This window comes from Meleagris gallopavo, chromosome 3, assembly GCF_905368555.1.
Source record: "Meleagris gallopavo chromosome 3, MGAL_WU_HG_1.1, whole genome shotgun sequence".
NCBI lineage: Eukaryota > Metazoa > Chordata > Aves > Galliformes > Phasianidae > Meleagris > Meleagris gallopavo.
This window is the reverse complement of record NC_139406.1, coordinates 44,165,186-44,184,056: the sequence shown is the minus strand read 5'-3', so window position 1 is coordinate 44,184,056 and position 18,871 is coordinate 44,165,186. Positions and strand designations below refer to the sequence as shown.

The 18,871-nt window shown below is 35.8% G+C and overlaps 1 protein-coding gene across 3 annotated transcripts in view; it reads left to right on the top strand.

Annotated features, from left to right (window-relative positions):
- The window catches only part of ANKRD12 (ankyrin repeat domain 12), a 60,791-nt gene that overhangs the window by 14,735 nt on the left and 27,185 nt on the right, over window positions 1-18,871 (top strand). Inside the window, exons 2-3 of one of the 3 annotated variants that reach the window (XM_085220772.1) lie at window positions 3,699-3,835; window positions 11,714-11,861. In XM_085220772.1, the coding sequence (XP_085076898.1) occupies window positions 3,749-3,835; window positions 11,714-11,861 (235 nt within the window). In that variant the 5' untranslated portion in view covers window positions 3,699-3,748. Of the gene's footprint in view, window positions 1-3,678; window positions 3,836-11,713; window positions 11,862-18,871 lie in introns of those variants that run through there. The other 2 variants (XM_085220773.1, XM_085220774.1) reach the window with 2 other exon arrangements.

The following is an 18,871-nucleotide window of genomic DNA, read 5'->3' as shown; positions in this document are numbered from 1 at the left end:
ATGCATATCCTTGGTACCTGAATGAGAAAAATAGGGATTTTTTTAACTTGCTTTAAGTGGAAAATTAAGAGAAAAATTTAATGTGGTATTACAAGTAATAGGATGCTGGCAGTGGATAATAAATGGGCTGGAAAGACATCCAGACATAAAGACCAAGCAGTCAGAGTATCTGATTTGTTATATGCAGGAAAGTTTATTTAGCAGGAGGAAGTTCTTATCTTTTATTGAAAGCATGAAAAGGATCCATTTGTAAGAGGAAAAACGCAGTTGTGCTCTCTATCTGACCAGTGTTGGAATTGCTTGTTGACAGTGTTGTGACAAAGAAGGATAATTTGGATGTAAAGAATGTAACTCTTAAATGTAGGGTTCTGATGATTTGAAATAGGCCATCGAGACTTCCTTGCTGAACCAGTAATTGCATTAAGAAACATCACTGAAGGAAGCTCAAAGCAGGCAGTTCTAGGTTTCCCTAGAAAAACCTGCTAATGTTCTACATTTTCACTTTGAATGCAAATGCGACTGTGTTCAGAACATGAGTTAAAATGACACTATTTAAAGACAAAACAAATTAAAAAAGAAAGGAAGAAAGAAAAAAAAACAGCAGAGAAAAAAAAACCCTGTGTAGCAAAACTTGAAAGGACACATAGGGATGCCATGCCTTTCATGAAGGTGGAGCTCTTATTCAGTTCATGTGGTTCAGTCCCTTCTGTGAGGCAGACTTTTAAGAGGAATGGAGCCAAGCTTATGTTAATAAATGTTACTAAGCTCTCACTTAGTTGGGCTTCTCACTGTCATAAGCAGAAGGAAGGGAAGGGCATTTCAAGCCAGGAAGGAAGGATAATCAAAGCAGGAATGGAGGTAGCTTCAGAGAGTCAAGTAGTAGGTATAAAGGAAGGAAAAAAAATGCAGTGAAAGGAAGGCAGAATATGCAGTGACAAGTACTTGATTAATATAACAGTTTTTACATATTGAAAAGTTTGAAGGTAGTTGTGGTCATTATGGTATATATAAAAATATTTACAGGAAGGAGGCCCTTTTGTTACATTATCAAAATAAATGGCAGTTTCAGTTTATGAGCAGTATTGTTACTGAAATGATTTTTTTAAAAATTTTATTTGCAAAGTTGTTACTGAAACAGTGATTTTTGGAGGTTTTGCTTTAAGATCACCTAGTTCCAACCTTCCTGCTATGGGCAGGGACACCTCCCTCCAGACCAGGTTGCTCACAGCCCCATCCAGCCTGGCCTTGAATGCTTCCAGGGAAGGGGCATCCACAGCCTCACTGAGCAACCTGTTCCAGTGTCTCACCACCCTCACAGTAAAGAATTTCTTCCTAATATCTAGTCTAAATCTACCCTCTGCCAGCTTAAAGCCATTTCCCATTGTCCTATTGCTACCCGCCCTCTTAAAAGGTCTCTCCCCAGCTTTCCTTACTGTGAGGTCAAGATTCAGGTTATTGTAGGTGTGAGTTTAATTAGAAACTCTTCCTATTTTTTATAAGCTTATGGTTAATATTGAAAGAAAATGCTTAAGTGTGGAGAAAGGGAGGAAAAGAGCAGACTTTACTTAGCATGGCATTTACAGTTTTCTGATATTTGAATTGAGCATTTTGAACTTTTCTTCCTCTCCTGTTACGAAGGAATAAGGAAGTAAGATGATTCTTCATAATGTACTTCGTATTCATCTTAACCAAGTATTCTGCAAGATAATTTCACATACATTTAGGTCTTTTGGAGGGAGTGGAGGGGTAGAAATATGTTTAAATCTGAAAGTTTTGAGTGTCAGGTCTAGCACTAAAGAAGATATACCAGTTAGTTACCTGCATCAAACCAAAATAGCAGCCCTGGTCCTATTACAGCAGCAAATTCTCTTTGTGATGTTCTCAAAAATCTAAGCTGTAAAGCAGCAACAAAGCATCACACCTGAAACAACACCTGGCTGATATTAGCTAAATAATTACTACTAGATTCAGTAATTACTAATTCAGTAAGACTGTGATCCTCAGAATAGTTGTAGCGTGATACGTCAGCTCAAAGCTCGGGGTGTTTCATGGGTCTTTTTAAAATGAAGTCAAATGCAGTTTTAATTTTCACATGACCTTTTCCTCTTGGCACTCCTACAAGTGCAAGTCAGACGAATGAGTTCAGCAAATGACTTTGTAGGGGTTTTTGGTCATGACACTGTTCTTGCTGTAGGACATATTTTTTTCTTAGATCTCTTGGTTTTCACTCGGAGCTGGAATTGGCTTTTGAGTTTTAGCTAAGCCACAAATCTTACCACACTTTGGGATTTATGAGGAGCAGTCCGTAGTGGCTTAGCAACGTGCTTGACTCTTAACAAGCATGTTAACTGAGCAGAGTGAAAGAATCAACAGCACACCTCCAGAGAGTTGAAATGGGTGCTTGTGAGCTTCTCCAAGTCAGATGAGAGTTCTTGATAACGCATTTCTTTAGGTTAGATTTCTAATGTTATTTGCCAGGTTTCCTTTTAGCCTTTTAAGTGGAGAGCTGAGTTTGCCCTGCTTATTCACAGCCCTTTGTAGCTCTTGCCTTGGCAACTACCTTAACCAGAGAACATGAAGAGAAGTGTTAGATCTTCTCTATTTTTTTATTTTTATTTTTTGCAATTCAGAATTCATAGTGTTTGCAGTATTTCTTTTTTTTCATCTTTACTCTCTTTCTTATCATAGTGCTTCATGGCTTGTGTAATAAGAATTCTAGTGTGCTGACAGGATATTTTGGCCCTTCAGCTTATCATAACTTTTTTCTTTGTATTAAAATCTTTATGTATCTTAAAAAGATAATAAATGATACTAGAAAGCACCAGACTAGATTTTGCTGGCAGTGTTGTAAGTGAAAAGCAGTTTTCTGCTATGTTCCTGACATAAGTTTTTAGGACAACTTGACTTTCCCGTCAGGTTTTAAAAGTGCTTAGCTTGTCTTGAAGCAGAAAAATGTAAGAGCAAGTCACATAGAAAATTCAGAATTCCATTATGTGACACTTGGTGTGACACAGAGTTGAAATACTGCAGAGCTCTTAGTTTCGTATGCAGGTACCTATAATGATGGATCATGTAATTAATATGCTAGACAGTGGAAATTAAAGTTTCTACTTTCAGAAAGCATTTTAAAATCATTTTTAACCTTTTAATATTTTGAAACATTTAACATATTTTTCTTCTGATATATCTCTTGTTCCATTAGATGGGATAGCACTTCACCAAGATGGACCACCTTTCTAAAATGTTTTGGATAGACAATATTTCAGTTTCCTGGACTAGAAAGATAAGCTTTTATTGACTGTTTGGCCAGAAATGATTTTATGTGTTCTGTTGGTCTTATAGCCTATAAAACAAAGTGACACATTGAACTGCAATGGGTCAAACAGGTCAAATACCTGAAAGCTTTAAGTCTGTCAGAAGCATAGGTTAGAAGTATGAGGCACTTCAGCATCTAACTTTGTGGTTTTCTGATGCCACTGTCTCCACCAGTAGCTATGTTTCTGGTTTTGGTTTTTGCTCTAGGGTGGGAGCTGTCGATGAACAGGGTACTTGGACTCAGATATGGTTGTTAGTCTAGTTTTTTGGAGTAGTATTTAACTCTGCTACCATTTGCCATAACATTTTTTTCTGGTATGACATTGTAATTTATATAATTATTTATATAATTGGTTTTAGTAGTTTTTTGTTTTTTTTTCCAGACACACAATGAACCCACTGATACAAGATACAGCTAGTAAACAGCTATAAAATGCCCAAATCTGGATCTGCAAAAACAGCTCAAATAGAAAATTCTGACAGTGATAGCACCATGGTGGAAAAACCAACCGCAAGAAAGGTAATAAAATTATATTCATGTCCGTTTAAGTTTGGTGAAATAAAGAACATGTATTGCATCACAGCTTTTCCTGCTGTCACGAAAAATAAATACTTGTCTATATTCTGATTCTGAGTGCAGAGAAAAAAAAATCTAATGCAGTTTTTTACATGCCTTCATGTGTAAATTTGGGAACAGAATATATGCCTTTTGTTGCAGCTTGCAACTTAGTTCAAAAGGAAGCTGAATATGTTTGTTTTTTTTTAATGTAAGTTAACGCATAGTTTTCATATCTTATATCATATGAAGCCTTTATACACTTACAAGAACAAGGATTCATATCTAATTTAAATTTACAATGCTTTACTCTGTAACAAACACATGAAACATTTTTGAAGGGTTGTGACAGTGCAGACCAAAGAGCAAACAAGTGTCTTAGGTTCCTTTGTAACACAGGAACTTGTTCCCTCTGCTAAGATGATTTGAAAGCCAAATGCTGCGGAAGGGTTAAGAGTAACACCTGTACAAGTGAGTTTGTGTTAAGAACTGTACAGTCCATTTTTGAGTGATGGAAAATGAAAGGATATGTGAGGTCTAGTAACACTAGTGAAAATAGTTTGTTCATAAATGTGAAGTATCCTATCACTTTTTAACTTCTTGAATCATGTTGCAAACAACTCAGTTACTGCTATAGTTTAGCTCTAATGTATAACAAAAACAGTTCACAGTACAAAACATTATTCTAAGTTGTGTTTTGCCCAGTGGAGACAATCCATTTGTCTCCAAAGCAATGTTTAAAGCTATGTTTATAAAAGCAGATTGTCTGTATTCATACTTACTATTATGTTGAAGTTCATATTTCCAGTAAGACCATTTGCTGAGTGCATACAAGATAGGGAGATGAAAAAATGGGACAAGATTAGAAGGTCCAGTGTGTGCTTCAAAGTATTTGTCTTCCAAAAGAATTTATACAGAGCATTAGACTTTTTAGTCTCTTCTCAGTTTGTTTTATGGGCCCCAGTAAAGTGAGGCAATGGCAGACATTTCTGCTAACTGTAATAAATTACTTAGATGAAGAGGAAGACTGCAGAGTAACATGCAGAAAGGAAATTGGCTTACTACTAAGCAGGTGGAATAAAAATATTTATTTATTCCGTTCTTGTTCCTGTTTGGCATATGGTCAAGTTAACTGAAATACTGGGAAATTTAACACTTGGAAAAGGAAGGGAATTTTGGGGGCCTAAAGCCAGGAAGAATAGAAAGGCTACTGCAGTCAAATTAGTGGATAATATTGTCTTTTTATTTACTTTCTTGTAAGTCAGATGCATTTTGGCAAGCTCTTAGTTTTTATTAGTTAAATAAATCTAATATAAATATTTTCTGGCATATCTTGTGACTGAAGTATTTCTGAAAAAAACAAAAACCAACCTTCTGACACCCTTGAAAATCTTGATGATACAAGTAACAACTGCAATTGTTAGAAAAACAACTCTCAAGTTTTGTGAGTTTAAGAGAGAAAAAAAAAATCTATAACAGATTAAAATGAGTTTTCGTCTTTTCACTTTCATCTAAGCAAAAATAGAGGGTTTTCTAAATTCCCTTTTTCAGTATTTCTTTGCTAAATGGTTTGAAAAGCTCGGAATGCATTTGCTTATAAAAATGTATAGAAATACATGTATTCATATTTTTATAGTGCATATTGCATTTTTTTCTTCATAAGCTCTGAATTTTGCATACAAACAGCTCTACAGTCTAAGCTAAAAATAGATCGGTTGGTCAAGAGTTTACTTCTCAGGCCCCTTTTCCTCTTCTGTGCTCTATATCTGACTCTCACCTCCTCTCCCTCTTGCATGTTACTGTAGTGGAAAAATGATGCCAGTGTCCTGAAGTGGCCATTGAATCTGCAGCCACTGCCAAAGGAGCTGCCTTAACAGTGACGCTTGCTCCCAGTTCAGTATTTGCTGATTGCCTTGAGACCTTCTTCTCCAGGAATCTCCTGCCTCTGATCCCCATAAACGGTTCCATTTCTGCTACTAACAGTAGCAGTGCACATCTGCTGATTCATTTAACCTCCATATCCCATCAACTCTGTAAAACATAGCTAAGCTTCTGAAACAGAGATATATTCTGGCAAAAGAGAACTATGCATAAGTAACAGACCTTTTAAATGAAGTTGATAATTTTCAGGGGATCAGAAAAATGAACATGGTGTCCTTTATTTGTCAGCAGGTAGTGGAGGTAGAAATATGACAAATTTTTATTTGTTTTAGAAAGGAATAAAGTAACGTTCTATTTTTAGTAGTCATATAAACCCCTTTCACTGTCACTTCAGTTCTGATGAAAGGTTTGCAAAAAAGAAAGGCGTGTTATTAAAGACTACAGTACATAAGTTAGAAATATGCTCAAGTGTGCTGGGTTCAAATTCTACATTCTTCAGTATTTGGGATTAATTTTCTAAGCAATACTACCTTCACTGGCTAGTTAAAGCCCAGGAGGAGATGGGAATCTGACCAAGAATATGGCTATGGAAACATAATGGTGAACTAATTACATTGATACCAAAAAGTAAACTGCTTGCATTTTTACATTCAGTCTTATTATCCATCCTGGAACACTGTAGTATGAGATGAGCAAAATGTAGGATTTAGCTTGGGGTTGTGTGATATAATACTACTACAAATAACACATAATGCGGAAAATGTGAGATGTTAAGTAAAATTACATAAATTTGTGTTGCAGTTAACGTCCTTGTGTCCACATTTTTAGCATAATAAAATGCAGTTTGGTGTTTTTGTCTTTATTTTGAGAGAAATTGAATGTATGGCAAAGATATTAAATAGTCACTTCACAGTCACACGTGCTGTTTAACATATGAATAGACAATTGGCAGAAGTATTTAGCTGGCACTAGAATAATCTGAGGATTTTCACTTATATTAGGAAAAAAAATAGACAAAATATTGCTAAAACATGATTTTTTGGATTCAACCTTTTATGTTATTTGAAATTCAACAAGATAATACTGAAATTTGTGTTTGAACCAGAGAAAATTGTGAAGACAAATCTATATTGTATGAAAACACAAAAGTGGCGAAGGCTGAATTTACAGTGATAATTTTAAGTGAAGTATCTTTAGAAAGTAGTGGGAATTTCTGTAGAACAGATTTTTCCTAGTATGTAAATATTTGCAACTGTTAATTTAAAATCAATGTTTTAAGCATTAAAAACTTCATTAAAATGTTACAGGTTAGTTAACCTAATGAAAGGGAGGGAATGATGATCCAGATATAAAGAATACTAAAGCAAAAGTTTTGCTCTAGTGCAGTATTTTAATAAGGAAGTATCTTGATGAATCTGAACAATTTCTTGTCTGTCTAATATTCTTAGTGCTGTGTGACTAATGAATGACCTTTACACTGCTGTGAGGGATGTCACTGTCTAGCATTAGTATTAAAGGACCCTGAGGTCTTCAAAATTCAGATGATCACAGTGGTCCTTAATACAGGAAGGAAAAAAAAAAAAAGCATTTTAACTACTTTTCATGTAGCTTTGGCTTTTTTTCTTTACATTTTTATAGAATAGTGCAGTCAAGCTACTTCTGCACTTTGGCATTTAAATGTCTTTTTATTTGCTTCTGTGTCCAATTATACATGTTTGTTATTGGTGCAGAAATATCTCTGAGCTACTTCTGGAGCTTAATCTCAGTGACTGTAAATGAACAGAAAATAGGTAGTTCAATTATAGATGTTCTCCTATATGCCCATAAATGCACTGTGGGCAAAGGAGTCCTGATGTGAAATTATTCTCACATGTAACAGTGCATCTCTGAAATGAACAGTAATGTTAAATGACACCACTCCCTGAAAAACTATTATAGAATACCTTTAGTTGGACCCACAAAGACCAACTCCTGGCTCTGCACAGCCCACTCAAAATTCAAACCCTGTGTTTGAGAGCACTGTCCAGATGCCTCTTGAACTCCAGCACTTGGGCCCTGTCGCTGTCACACAGAGCAGAGCTCAGCGCCGCCCCTCCGCTCCCTGTGAGGAGCTGCAGCCGCCATCAGGCCTCCCCTCAGCTCCTCTGCTCTGGGCTGAGCAAACACAGGGACCTAAACTGCTCCACTTATCTGTTGAACTCTAGACCCTTCACTGTTACTGTAGCCCTCCTCTGGATGCCCTTGAATGGCTTGATGTCCTTTTTATACAGCGGGGCCAAACCCGCAGCCAGTGCTGGAGGTGAGGTCACACAGCACAGAGCAGACAACTCCTCCTTTTGCTGGGTGGCGGTGCTGGGCCTGGTGCAGCCCAGGCTGTGGGTGGCCCTTCTGGCAGCCAGGGCACACTGCTGGCTCAGGTCCGAGTTGCTGTCAGCCATAACCCCAGATCCCTTTCTGTGGGGCTGCCTCTTGTCCCCAGGCTGTACATCTATCTGGGGTTGCCCCATCCCGTGTGCGGCATTTGGCACTTCTCTTGTTCAGCTTCACGTGGCTGGTGATTGCCCACTCCTCCCATCTGTCAAGATCTCTCTCCAAGGCCTCTCTGCCCCAAAAGGATTCAACGGCTCCTCCCAGTTTACCATTGTCCACAAACTTACCTAATATAATTTGAAGTCGTACATCCAAGTCATTGATGAAAACGTTAAAGAGAACTGGCTCTAAAATGGGGCCTACAGCACCCCACTGGTGACTGCCCGCCAGCCTGATGTAACCTCATTTACTATAACTTTTTGAGTCTGGCCCATTTGCCAATTGCTCACCCACTGTATTATGTTTTTGTCTTGCTATGTGCTGGCTTTTTTTTTTTTTTTCTTTTTCAGGAAGATACTGTGAGAAGCATTATTAAAAGTTTTGTTGAAATCCAAAATATTATATCAGCTGGTTTCCCCTAGTCAACTAGGTGTGTAACCTTGTCATGAAAGGAGATTATATTTGTTAAACAGGACTTTCCCCTTGTCAACCCATATTGGCAGTGACTAACCTCTCTAAGTAATGGCCAAAAGATATGGTGTAAATGTATTCCAATGGTTAGTATATTAAGACAAAAGAAAAATGCTTTTAGGATTTGTTTTTCCTTTCACAGCTGATAAAATGTTTAGCTTTTATTGGCTGTGAAATTAGCTTAGCTCCTGAACAGAGGAATGTACTGAAGTTTCTGTTGTTACAAGACTTAATCTTTAATACTTGTCCAGTGAAAGTTGATACTATGCTTACTCTGCTGTTCTAACAGCCAGTACATTGCTATGTGAATTAGCTATATTTTCAGGTCTTTTCAGAGCTTAAGAAAGTAATTGAGTAACATCCACGATAATAAAAAAAGCTTATATCAAATATGCTTTAGGGTACATGTATTTCTGTTTTGATTGCTTGTCTTGGGAGCTTAAAAGAAAAACTGGCTAGAGTGTGTACAGCAGGCGTTCCACTCAGTGTTTGCATGAGATACTTTATAAAGGTGAGAACATAAGGAAACTTTAATTTATCTGAATTTGTACTTTAGAACTTAAATGGCTGAAAATCTGGAAGTAAATGGTAGATCAAAGATGGTGGTTCAAAGCAGGAAAACATCATTTTGTAAGAAGCAAATTTCATCTTAGAAGACTCCAACAATATTTGTTCCCAAAACCATTTTAATACCATGCAGAATGTGCTTCAGTATGTAATTATCTTTGAGAGATGAAAAGAAACACTTTCTTCTGAGGCTTAGTGTATGTGCTAGTTTACAGATTATATGGGACTGTGTTGTCTCCTTTTGTGTATTGCCATTGATTGTAGATGTACCAGAAAATAGAGCTGGAATAAGATATCAAGAGATTGTACTGATTGCTGTTAGCCTTCTGAGACTGTTTCTGTTAAACAGATTACAGATGTCCTCTTCGTAGCACTCTAGGATGGTTTTGCTAACACCAAAAATTCTTCTTGTTGCTACACCTTCCAGTGAGGCATGCATTAAATGTTGAGATGTGCAGCTCTAGTTCACCCATTTGCCCCAGAGCAGAGTGCTTGATTCTTGACAAACCTTGGCCAGACCTTTTCTGTAAAGCCTTAACTGGTGGAAATTTCACAGTCTCCTTGGGCAGTTTGTTCTGATACTTAATTATGGTGACTGATGTGGAGTTAGATGCTAAGTGGAAGGACAAATAACCTTTCCTTGTCCCTTGTTGCAGTCTAAAACCATTAGGTATTCTTTAAGTGTAGCTAACATGGAGAATGTACAATGCCTTTCTTTTTGGAGCAATAGTTGATGTATCTCAACATTATTTTGCTTTTATTCCGTATTTTATTTGGTTAGTAGTTTTCTGACCTTCCTTAGAAAATCCACAAATGTTCTAAATCACAGGTAGAAAAGATATAAGTTGTAGTTTCATTTCACAGATCACCTGAAACTAACTAATAGATTTGTTCTGGCTGAATTTTGTACCTTGCTTGAATGCTACAGAAAAGATGTCTGTTCTGTTACAGGACCAGAAGCAGGTGAAACAGTGAATACTCATTCTTTAAGCTGAAGAGCATGTTCTAACCCACAGCACTTGCTACTTCTTCTTGCCTTCCTTTACTGGAAGTTTAATCCAAGAAGCTGTTAAGAACTATTTTTAATGTGCAGTCTTGTGATTGTATAGTAAATTACTTCTAACAGTTTGTGTAACCTTTTTTCAATTCTATTCCTTTTGTTTTGTGCTTAGACTATTATTCAAATTAGACCACTTTTCATATCTGCTAATTATTTTATTTTTCACTTGCTAATTCTCTTTTCTTCTCTCTCTTGCCCAGTTGTGTGGGTTGGAAAGTCAGCCACTGGTTATTACTGTCATTCTCAGAAGCCCTTTAGTCTGTTCAGTAGGCTTTATTACTTGTACATATTCACTGCCAAATGTCTATTACCTGGAGTTGCTTCTAGTTTTCTCTAATCAGAGAAGCAGCAGCCTTTTGTTTTTCAGATTGTCAAGTAAGGGTATGTTCCTTTTCCACCTTTCAAAAATTAATTTACTAGTGTTTTTACTCAATCATCTGTTGACTAATAGAGCTATGGAGTTGTAGTTGATACTGCTAGTACATGGTGAAGAGAAAATGCTATGTCTCTATGTTGTCTCTTGATTAATAAGCAAAAACATTGGGCTTTGCAGAGGTTTCTTTCAAGCAGTTGTCTCACTAAGTTGCTTTTTTTCCTCGTAGTTCAACCTCCTAGATTATGAAATATTTGAAGTTGCTGTTGTGCCCATCCTGTTTTTCTCATAAAGTATGCTTTATAAGTCTAAAATCCTGGAGTTCTGCATCTAAACATTCCAAATAACTTTTACCTATTTTTTTTTCTGAATTTGATACCAGTTTAAATAATTTTCTCGTAGGTTTTCTACAATCTTAGTAAGTTTTGTTTCAGAAGTTGATACACTACGCTATTATCATTGTTGAAATGGAGAGCTTTGTACAGGGATGAATTTGTGGATGGGGTGGAGGCAGGGGAAGGCTCTTAGAGGTTTTTGTTATTGTACTACAGTTCACAGTCTGAGTTGAAGTGTGAGCTTTTAAGGTGTTTTTAATGTGATTACTATGCTATAGCCAGAGTAGCATACTGGGGTGGTCATTAAAGACTGTAAGACTTAGCAAACTCTTATCCAGTTTGTATTGTTCCTTTGCATTTAGTCAAGGCTCTGATAATGAACAGCAGTTCTACAGTGATTTATCTGGAAATGCATATAACACAAAAGATTCTCACTTGAAAAAGAAAGAATTGTCATTGATTATTTTAGTAAAATTACTTTAAAACATTTTGAAATGAGCTACTATGGAATACACACTCTTGCATACACATGCACGTCTCACATAGCACTTTTTGCAGTCTGTATGCATTATGAAACTATTCTGGTATATGCAAAAATTACTTAGTATACTTTTTATTTACATTAGAGCAAGGACAAGATTGCGTCCTACAGCAAATCTCCAAAAGTGGATAGGAGTGATGTGGGGAAGGAGATGAAGGAAAAGTCTTCCATGAAACGTAAACTTCCTTTTACTATTAGTCCATCCAGAAATGAAGATCGCAATTCAGACACAGGTAGAACCTTTTTATTTCTTTGACTAATTATTTGTTGATAAAACACATCTTAATTTAATCAATTGTGTATTATGTTTTTACAGTGATTTTTTTTCCTATAGAAAAGGATAGTAAGTATAAGTGTTGTTTCTGATTGTTCCATCTCTGTCTGATAAGTTTTCCTATCAGGTATTACCAAGAGCTTGTGTGCTAGTGTAGTTTATCTGCATTTTCCAGTTCTTTCCTAACCTCATTCTTTTGTTTCTATTTTATTCATAAGTCTTTCTTTTCATTGTCATCACTGTAAGTCCATTTGCTTAAGCAAGTAAACAGATGAAAATATAATGTAAGTTCTTTCATTTGAAGCCTTCTGTAGCATTTTTGGGAGAGGGAGAATGGGGAAGAAGGGGAGATGCTCTGTCCTCTGTGTAAAAGAAGTTGCTAAGTTTATGGAACTAACTGAACTACCCATGAAGAGCAAATATTTATTTCAGTTTAATCTCCTTTGACCTGTTCAGGATACTTCTTCTGCACAGGCAAATTGTTTTTCCTGACTTTCCTGTATATTCTATTAGAATGGATCTCAGGGCTTCAAAATATGGCACTTTTCTAGTTAAGATGAAAGAATCTGGGTGTTGTAATTCCAAGAGTACCATTACTTCTTAGGTTAGGTGACTAGACATATGCCACAGTCCAGCAAGAATTCCTTTGCCAGCAGGACAGTAACCATGCCCTCTTGTAAGGCCACCAGAAGATATGTTCTCATAGGTTCAGTATGACACTTTCTCATACAGTGCTTGTTATACAATTTTTATTTTTTTTAGAAAAGTTCTGTTAACACACGTAGAATTAAGTAGCAAGGTAGAAATACATACTGATGCACATGCTTAAGTTTTGTCTAGGATTGATTTCATGCAGATGGTTTGGTTCTTAGATGTTACATATACATCTCTGTTAAAGAAAATATGCTATGAAATCCAAATTAAAAATAGCTGCATTAGAAAAACAATACTTCTGGATTTAGAGTTCAGTTTTTAGCGTGTTCATAGAATTCTGAAGTCTTACACTATTCATAATACCACTTGGTTCTGAAAAGACCATATTTAATTTACAAGTACACTTCCAGCATTTGATTTGTTGAATTTATTGCTTGGTATTATACCATAATTCTTTTTCCTCATGGAACTAAATATATTTGGAAGTCATTTTAGCATTTGTCTCATGCTTTGTAAGTTGTAGCAGAGATATTATGAAAACAGTTCAAGCAGGGGCAAGAAATACTTATAGAATAGCAGAGGGCACATAGCTTTAACCACTGTGTAGCAAACATTGCTGCTTGTTCTCTGGTTCTTTGTTGACACATTGCAAATTTCTGAATGCATTGCTGCTGAGATAGGAAGACAAGATAACTGTGCTTTTTGACAGATGAGGAACTTGGTACATAAGCTTTCCACAGGCCATAAGGGCTGGAGCATGATTGTGACAAAAAAAAAACAAAACCCAAAAACAAGAAAGAGCAAAAAAAAAAAAAAGCCCCACAGATCTTTTAGTGCTGATTCTGTACCAAACCAACAGGATTAGAGCAAAGAGCCACTTGTGTTGCTGCCAAGTTTGGCACTGAAGTAAATTACAACTGACATCAATGAGAGTGAAACGCAACACTTCTAAAACAAGCTTGGCTTCAGACATTGGAAAGATTTCCCATCACTGGACCATCTTTTGTCAGATTTTCCTCAGTAGTTTCATCTTTTTTCCGTACCCCCAAATTCCACCCAAATTGCTCCTCTTCCTGTTTTTTTTGTTTTTTTTTTTTTGGTTTGGTGGTGTGATGTGGGCTTTGGTTTTTTTGTTTTCATTTTCTTTATTCCGATACTGTCCAGAAACATTAAGTGGTAGTGAACATGCACAGACAAAGTGAATGTTAACTTCATTTGTAAATGTATTTTTAAATTTTAATTACTACTAAGCTATTTGTAAATTAAATTTTACATCCAGTCATTTCTGGCAAGAATGCAATCACACTCATTGACAGTATCCTGTAGTAGCTGAGACTCTGAAACAATTCCTGTCCTGCTTTTTATCTAGATTTACATTTAAAATTGTGCTTTTGCCTGAGAAACTGCTATAGTAAACTAATGGAAAATACTTTCAAGTCTAGATTTTAGATTACTTCCTTAATAATTTCATACAGGTTAGGACCAAATCTTGCTGTCTAATGCAGTCATGCAGTGCAGTTGAGATGCCTGTGGTGGCTAAGTCTGCCAAGAGCTGACATGTAACACGAGCCATGAGAGATGTGTGGCCTTCTGAAAGGGCCAATGAGACAACTACTGAATGGCACTGTATGCCTATGTTCAGTCAACAGCAATCTAGTCTTAGTTTCTTTTATTGTGCAGGCTGTGTCTATTATGTACCTTGCTATTATTTGTTTGAGCAGATCTATGTTGAATGTACTGTCCTTGTTTGAATCCTAAGCTGATGTCTCTCTTGCTACATCCCTGTTCTGCAATCAAAAGCTGCCACAAAAAGCTAATGCTATGTAGCTAGATAGGTATGATGGATAGATATCAAATTTAATTGCGGTATAGCTTTAGCCCTTATTGAAGCTAATCTCCAATAATCTTACAAAACATTCTACGTGCCAGCTTTGTGTAAAACTGGGGAGATTGATGGTAGAAGAAGAAACATTTTTCATACCTTCTTTAATAAATTCCTTGATCAGAAGTTATCCAATAAAAAATTGTCATTTGACGGAAAGACCATCACTCACAGTGCTTAAATATCATTTTTTAATTTTCAGTAATGTAATTGGTCAGATTATTTTTAGATAACCCATGTTTGCATCAAAGTGAGAACAACAAGCAAATGCTGCTGTTGCAAAGAAGTTTATTTACTCATTCCGTTTTACTAACCTGAAGAGAAAAGAAGTATGTTTCTTACATAATGAACATAACTGCAGATTGGAAAAAATCTTTCCATTGTGAAGATAAGCACAAGTGTTGGTTTTTTTTTATTATTTTTGTAATCTTGTTACATAGTTGGCTATTCACAGATGAGCAAGAGTTACAATTAGAAACTAATTTGTCTGTCTTTCCTTGGAAATTGTCTTCCAGATTTTCTGTTTATAGTAATATGTTGATTTTGTTTTCTGACTATTTCAGTTTCTTTCTCTAAGGTAATCCAGACACAATGCAGTCATGTCTTTGAACTTTAAATGACAACCAGAAAAAACCGTTCTACGTATGTTTCATGTGACTCTCTTATAACAATCTATATACTTACACTTTGTATAGGCACTAGGATTAGAGGAACTATTAAAAGGGCTGTTGCATCTTTATCTGTTGTTTGGGCTAAAGGCAGGAAAGTAGACACGATTTTGTGCATGTTTATGTAAGTTTAAGTGAATATTAATTAGGCATCACAACAGTACCTCGATTTCTCTGAATTATGCCTTATACTATGAGTTCCCTTCATCACCTTTTAATCCTGTTTAACTGAGTATAGGAAGGAGCTGTCCGTCATAATGTGTTACTAAGCAGCAGTCAATCACAGTGTGTTACTAACTGAAGTCAGGTTATTGTGATCAGATGGAGCTCTCTAACTCTTGTTCTTTTAGCTTTATCATCTGCAGATTTATTTGCAGTCTTGAACTGTCTTCTGCTGTTGTCAATAATAAGGATATTTCTTTCTTGATGTATATCACTTAGTCTTTTAACTTCCATTCATTTTTTGCCAAGGTCTTCTTGCTTTATTTCCTTTATCCACCGACGTGGTTATTTTATGAAAAAACATTCTGTTAGCTTGGCATGGTTTGCTAAGAGAAATCTATATATTATGCTATTTACCAATTTATTTTCCTAAAATATTTAGAAATTAGTTGACCCAGAATTTGTAAATTATTTAAATCCAGAAAAATAGGTATATTCGTTATTTTGGGATATCATCTATCATGCTTAAATTGTCCTAAAATAATTGCTGGTGATTCTGATGTTTTTCCTTCCAGTAGAATTAAGCTCGGAGTAAATTTCAGGAAGCTCTTCTGCCAGGAAAAAAAAAGGTGCTTAAAAGCACCTAAAGCCCTGTTCCACATAAATATATTATTTTTAAACTTTATTTTTTAAGCATTGGATTGAAAGGTTACTTTCCTACAAGGAATGTTATCCATGTAGATTTGGCTGCATTTTATGAAGGCTATTTAATAAAGATAGTTAAACATGAATCCATTTGAAGAGTTTTGATTTTGTTTAATAACAAGTAAGAAATTCCCTGCTGTTCTAACCACTGACAAACACCAAAAAGTGACAAGAAAGCAAATATGAAGGAAGATATTTGGGTTATATATAAGGGATATAGGAATATATATTGGGATATAGGGTTTGAAAACAGAAAGTATTCAAAATCTAAATAATGATAATAATAACAATAACCTGTTTTTTTTTTTTAAAAAAAAAAGGCTTCAGCAGTCAATTTTATAGTGAAATTCTCCATAAACTGATAATATCTGCCTGTTAAGGAAGTTATTATTGTTAAAATCGTACAGACATCAAGAAGACAGCTGTGAAACGTTCTCTGCTACAAGATAAAGAGTATCTAAATGATCAGGGCTCCAGTTTAAGTTGGAATTTTCCTGCTGATTGAAGCAAAGCATTCTGTGAGATGACGGTCTTGGAGCAGTGAAAACAAATCTTAAATATATTTTGCAGTAAGTTCAATGGAAGTTCCTGATCATTGAAGAGAATATCTTCTTACAGGATGGACTGTGGCAAATGAATTATCAGGTGCACCTGCTGCAGTCTTGAGACGCTTTTATTTTTGCTTTGTTATTGATTATATTCATTTTGTGTGTTGAGCTTTGCAGCCTTTCTGAAAAGATCTATGAATTCTAATGTAAATTTTAACAATTGTGTCCCTTGGCTGGTAAGGTCCCATAGCTTGGTGAGTACAACTGCATTTTCATTTGGTAGTCGTAATTGGTAACATCTAAAAATGTTTTGCAAAAGGTAATCCATCAGTGAGTTGGATTATTGAGATGGACCTTGAGGTTGTTTGACAAAGCTTAATGTGATACGTGAGTAAATTCCACTTGTAATATTTCTAGAAAATTGATTAAAAAAGAAAAGAAAACAGATACAGACCTGTATAATACCCATATTAAAAAAAAAAAAAAAAAAAACAACCTGAAATATAATCAAAATATTTATTTCACTATTTTTCTGATGTGTTATTTTTCCAAGCTGAATGGACCTATAAAATTATAAGGAGTAATTCAGAAAGAAAATGAATGCATTTTTCTGGAAGAGCATCATGAGCATTCAATAGCATAAGCTATGAAACAGCAAATCATGCCAGATAAACAGAAATGCATTCTTCTGATGGAAGTACTACATTAACTGATGAAGGATACAGATTATGTTGTCCTTAGAGAGGGAATGGTGTAATCACATTGAAAAGCTGAAACTTTTTCATTTCATTGTAGTTTTTTCTTTAAGTTTTCCTATCTGCAGATTTTCTACAAATGGGGTAGCAGTGTTGAATGTATTTTTAGATGTTCAGAAATGTGAAATGCACACAGGTTAGAAAAATCTCAACATTCACATATGTAAAGGGGATGTCATTGTCTCCTTGCATCCTTTTAAACATGATGGATGTATTTTTTAGGGTTTTTTTTTATAGGTCTGTACCTTTCCATTCTTAGAATGATCTTGGTCATAATTGTTTATATTTGGTTACTGTGGAATTTCGGATGTGCATTCCCTACCTGCCTTCCTGTGCCCGAGGAGGATTGCATTACTGTAGCCTTTCTATGTAATCAAGCTTAGAAGATGAGATTTAGAGAGAGAGCAAGGAAGGCGGAAAATGAGTTAAAGGGAAATAAATGAAACAAAGAGAAGCACAGAGAGGGCTGAGGACGGAAGTGCAGAAAAACAGATGATAACAAGGATCAGTTCAGGACTTAATGAAATATGGAATGGCTCATATTTAGGAACCTCAGTGGGACTTAAGCTTCTTATATGCTGTGTCTATTAATTTTTCCTTCTCTGCAGAAAGTTAGCAAAGTCTGCTTCAGAGAGTCTGGCAAGACTTTCATCCTTCGCAGATGGCAGACGTTTAATAAAGCTTTTGTCACACAGGTATTTTAAGGTTGAGATTTAGGACAGGAAGCTGGAAGACCAATATAGATTACAGGGATAGTAATGAAATAAAGCTGCGGCTAGCATCCTCCCCCAACCTTGATATGCCCAAAATACTAACGTTAACTGAAATTGGATGAACAGTACCTACCAAATGGTAATCAGTTACTGCAAGAATAAAATGCAAGGTGTTTTGCTAAGAACTAAAAAGATCAGTGTGGCAGTTGCGCTTATTTAACTAATAGTTAACCATCTACAACCACATTTTAGTATTTAAGTACTGTCAAGCACCTCAGCCAGTCAGAAGAGGAAGTGGACAACAGCAGTTCTTCCTTATTAAGTTCTGCCTATTTCTTTGTGGGTCGTTAGGTATAACTGTAGGGTGTGGAGTCATGTCTGACTTTTTACAGAAGGGGGAAGGCGGGAGATGGAGAATCTACCAGAAGTAGAGGTTATGGCAGAATGAACACAATCTATGGAAAAGCTAATCATGAACCTGGGGTTTTAGAGAAAGCAACCAAGGGAATTATTTACTCAGAATTTTGAGATGATGTTTCTGTTAATTTGAGTCTATTTTAGAAAAATCTTCAGGCTTTTTCTTCTTGACAGTATCAGTTAGACTTTTTAAAAAAACTTTCAAAAGTTGTAATTCCAAATCACCAAGTCTGCTTTTCAAGCAGTAATCTTAGTGGCTCTGAAGAAAAAGTTAGCTATTATAGATCTAACATGTAAGTAATGTAAACTACTTGGAAAATCGAAACAAGAATTTTTCAAGATAGCAAAAGAGCAGTTGCCTGGAAAGCTGAGATAACTGGAAGAAATCAATGGTCTTGACTATAAATAAATGCAAGCTAATATCTGTATCCAGAAAATACAGACAAAAAATACTTACCAGATAAG